The 12,191-nt window shown below is 38.7% G+C and overlaps 1 protein-coding gene across 2 annotated transcripts in view; it reads right to left on the reverse strand.

Moving 5' to 3' along the window:
• Positions 1 to 12,191, reverse strand: part of akt1 (v-akt murine thymoma viral oncogene homolog 1) — a 103,743-nt gene that overhangs the window by 14,860 nt on the left and 76,692 nt on the right. For both annotated transcript variants that reach the window (XM_051722872.1, XM_051722873.1), the window contains one exon: positions 10,146 to 10,274. In XM_051722872.1, the coding sequence (XP_051578832.1) occupies positions 10,146 to 10,274 (129 nt within the window). The remainder of the gene's footprint in view (positions 1 to 10,145; positions 10,275 to 12,191) is intronic.

A 12,191-nucleotide genomic window follows, 5' to 3' on the forward strand; every position in this document is an offset into this window, starting at 1 on the left:
CGGGCGCTCGACCACTTTCCGAATGTGCTTGTTAGCTGATTCCACGGCTAATGCAGCTAAAGTTACCATTGTCTCTGATTGTATTCACGGAGAACAGAGCTATGTCGTTATTTTTACGCATACTGTCTGTATAATAAGGGGGCGGGGAGCAGCAGCTCATTTGCATTTAAAGAGACACACACAAAAACAGCGTTTTTTTTTATTCCACCTAAAAAGAGGCATTTACAACATGGTATAATAAATGATCCGTGGGGTATTTTGAGCTGAAACTTCAGACACATTCTGGGGACACCTGAGACTTATATTACATCTTGTAAAAAGGGCAATAATAGGTCTCCTTTAATGCAGCTGGTGGCCACACCAGATACTGACTGCCCCTTTGTTCAGGGACACATTATTCAATTTCTGTTAGTCACATGTCTGTGAAACTTGTTCAGTTTATGTCTTAGTTGTTGAATCTTTTTATATTCATACAAATATTTACACATGTTAAATTTGCTGAAAATGAAAGCAGTTGAAAGTGAGAGGATGTTCCTTTTTTGCTGAGTTTATATACTTTGCCAAAAGTTCATAAGGGTCTTGATACTCCACTAAAAGGCAGACCTATAGTGAGTAGCATTGGTAGCCTCACTGAGAATATTTCCTCTTATGTGGACTTTTTTTATAAAACCGTTTGTACCATTTTATGTAAGAGATTCCACTGATTTTATTGATTCGTTACACAATGTAGAGTTTTCCACTGATGATGTCTTGGTTGCTACCTTTGATGTCCAGAGCTTGTATACTAACATTCCCCATACCGATGGCTTAACGGCTTTTGAAAAGTTTTTGAAACAATGTTCAGATAGCTCTTAGCCTACAAACGCTATATTGATTATATATTTATGATACTGAGCATTTGAAATTTACAATGGAATATGACAAAGTGTGCATTACTTTCCTTGATGTTAAGGTACGCATACAGGATGGGAAATTGCACACCGATATGTACAGAAAACCTACGGATAGGAATACCATATTAAGAGGAGACTTTCTGTCCTAAACTTGTTTTTAGACGTCAAACTAACCTCCGTGACATCCTTGTAAAATCGGAAATTCATTCCCGCCATATATCGCAAGGTATTCCGACTCTTCCTGAGGGAAATTATCAGTGTGGTCACTGTGCTCAATGTGCTTTTACACACAAATGTACCCACATATGGGTCGTAAGATTCTCATACGTGGCACTATTACTTGTTGTTCTACTCACGTGGTTTATCTCATTCGCTGCCCGTGCGGTCTTGCATATGTAGGAAAACATCTAGAGCCTTAAGCACCGCTGTAATATCAGGACCAGAGATGAGCGCAGCCCCATAGCGTTACATTTTAAAAAAGCTGGACACAATGTTAGTACTCTCCAATATATCAGTATCGAAAAGGTAAGGGAGGTTTGACTTAGAAAGGAGATTATTGCAAAGGGAATGTTATTGGATTTGTACTTTAAACACTATGTCACCATAAGGGCTTAATGAGGATTCTGACATAAAGCCTTTTTTGTAGTATATTATATTCATGTCTTCATCTGTTTTTATCTTTGATGTTTTTATATATAATAATAATAATAATATTATATATATATATATATATATATATATATATATTAGTATATATGTATACTCGTCACATGACCTCCTGTGGGCAGCTAATCATTCGATATTGTCATCACCTGTGTCTATAAAAGCTGTGCTTCAACATGAGGATTGTGCCTGATGAAGACCTAACTGGTTGAAACGTTGCTTTGTTATAATATAAGTTTGGAGCTTTAATTTCAGTGTGCGGACATCTACCTTCTTTTCTGACACCAGGAGATGGCGCCAAATACATGACACAGACTCAATGATGACTCAAATGGCACAGAATGAAACCCATTCTGTGAAATCTCATTACTAAAATCATGTCTGCATGCTATGCAAACCTTTAGTCATTGTTGTGTTTGCATGTGTAATTAGTTCTTATGTACAATTATTATGTTTTATTTGTTTGGAGATGTTTTTGGCCACTATGATAAATTATTTTTGTAATGCAATAACTTTTGATTGCTTTGTCGTATTGACACAAAAATGTTCTCAGATACAGTTGACATGATTGGTAACAAAATAAAAGCCACCTTATTTACACAGATTTTATTGTGTAAAATCAGAAAAATAAGACAAAAAAAGTAAAGGGTTAAAGTAACAAATGTGGTGTAACTATCTGGAGACAGTAAAAATAAAATAAAAATAAAAAATTAAATAAAAAAGTCTTATTAAAAGCTGAAATTCTCGTAAAAAGAAATGTTGGCATAAGTAATTTGGGATAATCATTTATTACTGTTTCTTAAAAAATAAGTAGTGATACAATTTTAAAATATTATTAATAATATTAAAATATTAACCAGCATGTGACAAGAAAACCATAAAACATAGAGGACCCCTTTAGACCCTCATGACTGTGTGTGATGTTTAAAAAATAAATAAAATCAGATATTTTGACATTTTTATGAAAAGGCACATTTAGCTCAGGTCATATAGTGTAACCCAGAGAGAGAGAAAAAAAAATGTAACCTGAAAAATATGATGGAAAACCTTTTTTAATTAAATCATTTTTTAATTAATGATTACAATGTGAGCACTCACGTGTATTCAGGGTGCAAGGAAAGGATTTTTAGATTTCTCACTTTTAAAATCTCAGGCAGACTTATATGTCAATGACCTACTTCCAAATACAACAACAATTAAACAATCCACAAAACATTTTCCCAGTAGTGTTGTGGAGTGTCAAGGTGGTCTTTGGCAAACTGCTGGCACGCAGCAATGTTTTTGTTGGAAAACAGCGGCTTCCTTCGTGATGTCCTGCCATGGACACTACTCCTGTTTAATATTTTCCGTATAGTAGACTCATGAACAGAGATGTTAACCAGTTCCCATGATTCCTTCAAGTCTTTATCCGTCACTCTAGGGTTCATTTTTACCTCATTGAGCATTCTGCGGTGTGCCCTTTGAGTCATCTTGGCTGGACGGCCACTTCTAGAGAGAGTACCCATAGTACTAAATCGTACTATTTATAAAGAAGTGGTCTACATGTGGACAGATGAATATCTAAGCTCTTCCAGATAACTTTGTAACCCTGTCCAGCATGAAAAGCAACAATTCTTGATCGCAGGTCTCTTTTGAGATCTCTTCTTTTGTGAGGCATGGTCCACGTCAGCAGATGCTTCTTGTGAATAGCAAACTCGAAATGTTTGAGTGCTTTTTATAAATCAAAGTAGCTCTAACCCACACCTCCAATCTCATTTCATTAATTGGATGCCAGGTTTGCCAACTCCTGACTCTAATTAGCTTATATTGACTTCACTGGCCTAGGGGTTCACATACTTTTTCCAACCAACACTGTGAATGTTTGAATGACGTATTCAATATGTAAAAGATCAATACAATAATTTGTGTGTTATTAGTTAAAAGAGACTGTGTTTGTTAATTATTGTAACTTAGACGAAGATCAAACTTTTTTCAATTTTAAGACAAATTTATACATAAATGCAGTAATTCCAAAGGGTTCACATACTTTTTATTGCCACTGTAAATAGTGTTACATATGCTTTATCTTGCACTGTTTATTGTATTTGTCTTAAGAATCAAGAAAATGTGTCTAAAATTGACTCTTGGAATTTGATTCCATTGATTAAAAAAACTATAGAATAAGCCGCAATGTCACCGCAATCTCAATGTCCTATATAGTGTACACTTTATAGACAGTATAACCCTGCCAATCAGCCAATAATATCCCATGCTTCTCCACATCATCATTTTATTTCTGTCAGCTGATGTTGGGAAACAAAGTTTGTGATGCTCATTTTTCCAAGTCTTTGGGTGTGTCTTTACAACACTTTTCATTCTCTCCCACCCGCTCACCGATTTCACTTTTCTCACTCGTTCTCCCTCTCGGAATATTTCCAGAAGTAACAGCATTCCAGAGCTCCACACACACAACAAGGTCATTGTTTACAACGGAACAACCTGTATCACGGCCTGGGCTCAACTCCAGAGAGGCCACCCCATCTCTATGGCAACAACCCCTGAAGTCTCTCGCGCCAGGGCCTTTGTCATGCCAACATGGGGACTGAATTGAAGTTGCAGTGATGAGGTGGGGTGAGAGAGGGACAGGTGACACGGTTCTGGAGTTCTCACATTAGGGTTCTCCAGATGGGATTAATTCTGTCATTTACTCACCCTCATGTCGCTCCGAAACCGGTATGACTTTTTTTCTTCCATGAAACACCTTCCATGGTTTTCATATACAATAACAATAAATAGTTACTGAGGCTGTAAAGCTTCAAAATGCATGTTAAATGTGCCATGAAAGCTGCTAAACATCTCACATGTTTCACAAAAGAAATAAAATAATTTGGAACAAAATGAAGGTGAGTAAATAATGACAAAATGTTTATTTCTGGGTGAATTATTGTTATTAAGGGATTTAAAAGACTATTGAAATTGCATTCAAACCCAAACAACATCAGAGACATCAGCTTACAGTCACTATGACGATCAGGAATAAATATATCCCATAATGATAATGACTCTAAGAATAATAACACTCTCAACTTTCAAAGCAACAACAGTGCTTGGACTCCAAATCCCACCAACTCACTAAGGCCCTGTTTACACCTGGTATTAAGATGCATTTTGGGCGATTACAAGTGGACAGACGAGACATTTACAGCTGGTTGTCTCTTTAAGGGAGAGTCTCTGATTGCGTGACAACATACAGTACATCAATCATTACATCAGTTAATTTCTGAATGATAATAAAGTGCAAAAAAATGTAAAGAAAAAGAATATGTCAAAAAACAGCACACTGTTTTCAAGCGCAAACATGATGTTTAGAGCGGAATTCCAAGTTATTTTAGGCTATGTCTACATTAATCCGGATACATTTGAAAACGGCGTTTTCGTTTCAAAACGCTCTCCGACCACACTAGAATTTTCAAGCGTTTTCCAAAAGTTGCTCGTCCACACCGAAACGTCTGAAAACGCTTACGTCCCTGTACTGCGCTTGAGTAAAACGTAAGATGCTTCGACATGCGTCATTTCCGTCAGGCATTTATTTACTTTCCGCCTCTTTGAAACGTTGCGGCAATGTACGGTCTGAAACGCAACTGTCCTCGCGTTCCGCCGCTGAACAACAAATGCGAGTAAACATCCCGTCTCCTTTGAAGAAATGTAAGCTGATGTACAAACTGACATTAATCTTTAACAATGCAATCAAACTGGAGATTAGCCAAAACAACTGCGATACAACGTCGTCCACCATCTTGTTTTGGACTGAATGGGTCACATGACTAAAAATGCGTCATTGTTTTTGAAAGCATCCGTTTTCATGGTCCACACTACAATGCGAAAACGGCGTTTTCAAATTCATCTACTTTGGAGTGCGTTTTCAAAAAGTTTTCGCGGACAAAAACGCCGTCTCAGTGTGGACGGAAGGCCAAAACGATGCGTTTTCAAACGAAAACGTATTAGGGTACGTTTACACGACAACGATGTACTAAAAACGGAAAAGTTTTTCCTTTGCGTTTTAGAAAAGCTACGCCTACAGACGTTGTCAAAACGATCCCCGTTCACACAGATCCACGAAAACGACTAAAAACGCTGTATTATGCATGCCAGGCCAGTAGTTGGCGATGTCACTTTGTAAAGAAACACTACTGCGCACATAAGCATTCCTCCACAGAGCGGTGAATACAAACAATGAAGATGGCGAAAGCATCGAGCATTTTGTCTGGACGGACGATGAGGTTGCTTTATTGCTACAATTACTTTGCTGGAGAAGCGCAAATAAACTCAAAAACTTGAGCAGAACAAACACAGTCCTATAATCCGCCATTGTAGTTTTGAAGTAGTTTTTCCTCGAAGGCCCATCTGAACTTAAAGGGTTAAATGTTGGCCGATGTTAATATATCGATGTCTCAAAATCATATCGATAAAACAACGTGCCGATCAATAATCAATATTCTATGACATGCCTAGCGTTAACACTAAAACCACTTTAAACCACCTCTGAATGATAATTAATATATAGTGTAAACAGGGCCCAAGAGAAACGCTGTCAGATGTTTCTATTACAGAAAGAGAAATAAAAGAAATAAATAAATTGCTGACATACAGTAAGAGTATAGAGCTATAAAATCAATGTGAATGGCATCAAACATCTCCATTTGCTCTCCATTTAATCTCAGTGCTGTTGAGGAGAATCAATTGAGATGTAGAGATCTCATTTGTGATTTGGACACACACAAACACACTCACAGCGTTCACTAGAGGGCAGAGTAAAGCTCTGAGCAGGTCTTGTTATCACATGCTAACATGCAGACGTGTTGGGCAGCTGTGGGCGTCAGCTGGAGGGCTGGTGGCCGTTCTGCTTCAGCGAGATGGAAGCTCACGTGTCCCGCGGCTTTGCCAAACCCCTTTCCCAGTGAATTCCAACATGGTGGGCTAAAAACAAGGAGCCCACAACTGTGTCAACAAGAGCTGCTCCTTACCCAAAAACATTCCTCACACAGGACACACACACAATGTCCTCTCATCTTACCCTTCAACGGCCACCTGTCATACCTGCACGCGATAGGGATGTCTGCTCTCTAGTGCCCGATTACACATCTGTCTGCCTAGCAGGGGAGCACTTTAGTTTCAGCAGAGAACACTCTTTTGTCTGTATTGGATTCTTGTAGACTGATTAAGTTCTTGATGTTTCATAATTGGTTCTTTCAATGTTTCTGGGTTATTTAAAGCAACAGTACATCCAGTAGATACTTTTATAGAGAACCAACAGTTCTTTGTGGAACTTAAAAATGTTCTTCTATGGTGTTAGGCTGTAAAACTCTTATTGGTTCTGGGAACTTTGTAGGGTTGTAGGGTGACAATTAAGCACATGTCTTCCCTTCTTCAAGTGTTTCTTGAACTTCGGGCACTTTCATGTCCCAGGGGTCGAATTTTATTAAAGCAAACGGATTTCAACTTTCTTTTTGTTATATGAAGGTCTCATTAAACGGACTTGGAAATGTTTCACCAGGCCTTCAATATTTATATTTATAATGTCTTTTATGTCTAGATTTGACTATTTTAGCCATCAGATCCAGACTTCCAATATTAAACTATGAAAATACATAATAAAAATACAAATTATTACATGTTTAAAACTACGATCATCTAAACAAAGAGTGAAATAAACAGGAACCATTTCAATATTTATTGTGTGAAAATTATTTCGACCAATTTTTCAAAAATTACGACTGTTTCACAGTTGTGGCGTCATTTCACCACACCAAAAAATGTTGCCCTTAATAAAGTTTTGTTCAAAAGTTAGTGTACTATTCATGTTTAAGATAAATGATAGCCATTTCTAAAATTCAAACACAGAATACACATTTTCAAATTTTCTGCTATATTTTATGAACATGAATATAATATAATACCAGTACTATAATACTAAATGTTTTTTTTATTTTTTTTTTTATCCCCTTTTCTCCGAGTTTGGAATGCCCAATTCCCACTAGTAGGTCCTCGTGGTGGCGCGGTTACTCACTTCAATCCGGGTGGTGGAGGACAAGTCTCAGTTGTCTCCACTTCTGAGACCGTCAATCCGTGCATCTTATCACGTGACTCGTTGTGCATGACACCGCGGAGACTCACAGCATGTGGAGACTCATGCTACTCTCCACGATCGATGCACAACTTACCACACACCCCACTGAGAGCGAGAACCACTAATCGCGACCACGAGGAGGTTACCCCATGTGACTTTACCCTCCCTAGCAACCGGGCCAATTTGGTTGCTTAGTCAGCGAGTACTGACACTGACTACCATTCGAGTCGTGAGTTCGAATCCAGGGTGTGCTGAGTGACTCCAGCAGGTCTCCTAAGCAACCAAATTGGCCCGGTTGCTAGGGAGGGTAGAGTCACATGGGGTAACCTCCTCATGGTCGCGATTAGTGGTTCTCACTCTCAATGGGGCGTGTGGTAAGTTGTGTGTGGATCGTGGAGAGTAGCATGAGCCTCCACATGCTGTGAGTCTCCGAGGTGTCATGCACAACGAGTCACGTGATAAGATGCGCAGATTGACTGAAACTGAAACTTGTCCTCCACCACCCGGATTGAGGTGAGTAACCGTGCCACCATGAGGACCTACTAAGTAGTGGGAATTGGGCATTCAAATTGAGAGAAAAGGGGATAAAAAAAAAAAAAACAATCACACTAGGACATATTGCAATTTTAATTTGATTATGCATTCATTCAAACAGTAATTTACATCCAAATGACATCAAATTCTGTGACATACCGCATTTTGCAGCTAATGCCATTTTTATGACTGGATTCAGTGATTCCGCACCGGAAATGTGGTAACCGCGCTATAAGTGGGCTCTGAACGATGAATTATTGAAAATAATTTCAGATGTGTAAAGGCTGCACCAATATGCTACCACCTCGGGGTGTGAAAAAAAAACAGCGTTTCGACTGTTGTCACGGTCTAAATTTGACAAATTTTGCATTTTATCAATACTTAAACTATTTCATCAGAGCAAAGCAGAGATGACAGCAGATGAGAAGAGAATGTTTGTGACACAGCTTCCTACATGACAGTCAACTGCTAATGCTGTTTCACAATGCGCAGCCGGCGGCAGTGACAAAGCGATACTAATTTGTGCATAATTAATATAACTAATATTTGACATCTATCCCGAATCCCAATCGTTACCAAGTTTTTATGTATGTAACAAAAACCTTGTTAGCAACACAGTCAGAACGTTTTATTATACTAAAATATTTTCCAGGACAAATAATTATTTTCCAGGACATTTAGGATTTTATTTTTTCATTTTCCATGACTGGAAAACTGCATTGCAAAATTCTAGGTTTTCCAGGACACGTGGGAACCCTGTTATATCATTAGAATTTAGGGTTGCGTGGTATACCAGTCCTAACGAAATATCGCGATACCAAACAATTTAAAATGGTACGATAACATCTTGTTAATTCCGATACCATATTAAAGTATGCTGCCATTAGCAAAATGTAATGTGAGAGTTTTGAGATGAAATCAAAGACCACTTGAAAATAATAATAAAAAAAGTCTCGATATGGCCAAGTGTGATCATTAAACGCAGAAGGATGTCATTTAATTAAATAATAATATACAGTCACATGCGCACCACAGAACGAATGAGAGGCTCTGTCCTGCTCTGTCATCTCCTTCACACACACACACAAGCAGGCGCGCACACAAACGCAACACACACTTCTAATGCTTGATTTTCATGTGGTGTGTCCAATAGTATCCATCTGCAGAGCCGCAGATCAGCGTGTTTAGTCTATAATCGGCTGTGAACTCTCAAATGACCATTTTCACCATTGCAGCTCGGAGATTTCAGCTCGCGAGTCGCGGGAAGCTTGATATAACGAACCCTTCACAAACAGAAAGAATTTCAAAGATCTTTCAAAATAAAAGTCCCGCTGAAATAAGAGCTCTATTCAACTGACTGCATGAAATTGAAGACATTACATTACAAGTTTAAAAGCAGTCACAATAATACTCACAGAAACAATAAAATAATATATATATTATTAGTATTATTATCTGTAAGCAATATCACAAAAGCAAGTGTACTGAATATCAGCATGTTGTGATTCAGCCATGGCAGCCTTTTGCTTCAGCTAATCAGATTGTTTTTATTTAATGTTTTCATTAATAATGTAAAGCTCTGTTCTGCATCTTTTTTCCTTTCTTTTTTTTACCTGAAATAATATATATATTATTGTTGAAATATTATTATTGGCTCTACATAGTTGAAAAGCTGTACAGTATGTATTTGATTAAACATCATGTGTTGATGATGTTATGATGTCAAATAGTTTCATTTTGTGATATTTAATTTTACCTTTATGCATTTGGTGGATGCTTTTATCCAAATGGATATACATTGTATCAGTTTGTGTTCCCTGGGAATCGAACCCATGATCTTGGTGTTGCAAGCGCATTGCTCTACCAGTTGAGCTACAGTTTATCACAGTTTATCAGTTTCATTGAGGAGGATGGAATAATTTTTTACAATCTGCGTCTGGTTCTCTCACCTCAGGTGCCAGATACTCTGGAGTTCCACAGAACGTCTTCATGGTGGCTCCATCAGTGATTCCCTCCTTACACAAGCCGAAATCTGTGATCTTTATGTGGCCGTCTTTATCAAGCATCAGGTTCTCCAGCTGAAAGGGACATAATGAGAAAGACAGAGACATTTTAGTTCAACTGTGATCATCTAATAAGAGCATTTTTCCATAGTGCTCTTGTGCTCTTGGTTACAGAAATATTTATCCAATTCAGAGTCCAATCTATACACTAAACTATTTATAAATCCAATACGGTTGGATTCAAATCAAACTGAATTGTAAAAATGGCTCCTGCGCTCCGTTAATGTAAGAGGCGTGGGCACATTGCAGGTTTAATATCAGCTCGTCGTCTCTCTGGAGCGGCTCACAGTCACCTGGCAGCTGTGGCTCACACGTGGCCAGAAGCTCCAGAAAACAGTCAGCACAAACACACTCGTAATGCTACACCGGCAAAAATACACCAACCTGAGCGGACCGAGAGCTCAGCACAAAGTGAGACACAGAGGAGGAAACAGAAAGCAGAATGTGTGTGATGAACTACAGGTATCTTCTGGACGGTCACTGAGCTCATGTGTCTTACTTACAACTTCAAACTTTACAGTTTAAGTTGCCTTATAAAGATATGACAAACTTCAGACTCTGAAATAGGACTGGATGAGTGTTGAAAACCATTGTAAATTAATCTATATACTCACACCTTGATTTTAGCATTGTGACAAACTTGCATTACAATGAAGCAAATTTTCTGTAACGCAAAATAAACAGCAAAAGTTATTAATTTTGTTTTCCAGAACTCCATGTGGTGACATATATGTGGAAAATCTGAAAATGTTTGGGGTTTGTATATTCGCGGTTCGATTCACGATTCACAGGTTTTTCTAAACAAAACGATTTTTTGCAAGTTCAGAACGATTTAATTCGATTCGATACCCACTGAAATTCAATTCAACGATTCGTTCTCCTCAAAAACAAGTTTTCTCCAGGGGGCAGTAAGCAAAACTCGCTGTACAGGCAATGTGCAGCTTATACAGAGAGCAAACCACACTTACCGACAGTAGACAGCACAAGATGAGAACATGTTCTTGCGTTCAAACACAGCTTGATGGAGCACAAATCCGAACACAGGGATCTCAAGATGTGTTATTCTAAGTTTCAAACTTCATTTAACTTGACACAGTGACCTAAAAACTGTACGTTTATGACGCGATGCAACCGAGACACTCCAAAAGCGTATGATGCAGGTGTACATTGACGCGTCCTTAAACAAGCCCTCATAATAAATGTCTGACCGATTGACAAATTCAATTGCAAAATGGTTTGCTGTGAACTGAAGACCAATGATTGGCTTATATTCAATGATATGCAAATAAACAATATATTGCATTCTAAAGACACTTTTTTATTGTCTTTTTCAATGCTTTACCTGTGTGCCAAAATAATGTAATGCATTTTATTTATCTGGATTATTATGATTTTTTTAAATATACTGTATATTTGTAATGGATACACACGATGGGCAAGGAGGCAGGAAACGGCTGAGCAGTCAACGTAAACTTTTAATAAACAAATGAACAAAACACAAAATAAAACTGCTTTCCAGTATAACACAAAACACACACACACACACACAAGACTGCTGCGTGCGTCTCTCTCGAACTGGCATCCCCGGCTCCTCTTTATCCCTCTCCCGGCTGATTGGGCTGATTCAGCGCCGGGTGTCCATCGTTACGTCCCGGCCACGCCCTCCTCGTCACATACCCCCAACGCCCGATTTAGGCTGGGGAAACCTCCGGCTTGACTTACTCCCCCCTTCCTGTCCTGGAGGGGAGGTGTTGCCCTTTCAGCACTCCTTCCACCGGCCAGTCTTCCCCACCTCCTGGGAATCAGAGTAGGATGAGGGGAGGAAGAGGGAAAGAGTGAGCGGGAGAGACAGAGAGTGAGAGAGAGAGAGAGAGAGAGAGAGAAAACTGGCTCGCCGGTCCCCGAACACACTGTTGACTGGTCCTCAGCTAG

The sequence above is a fragment of the Myxocyprinus asiaticus genome, chromosome 17 (assembly GCF_019703515.2).
Source record: "Myxocyprinus asiaticus isolate MX2 ecotype Aquarium Trade chromosome 17, UBuf_Myxa_2, whole genome shotgun sequence".
Lineage (NCBI taxonomy): Eukaryota > Metazoa > Chordata > Actinopteri > Cypriniformes > Catostomidae > Myxocyprinus > Myxocyprinus asiaticus.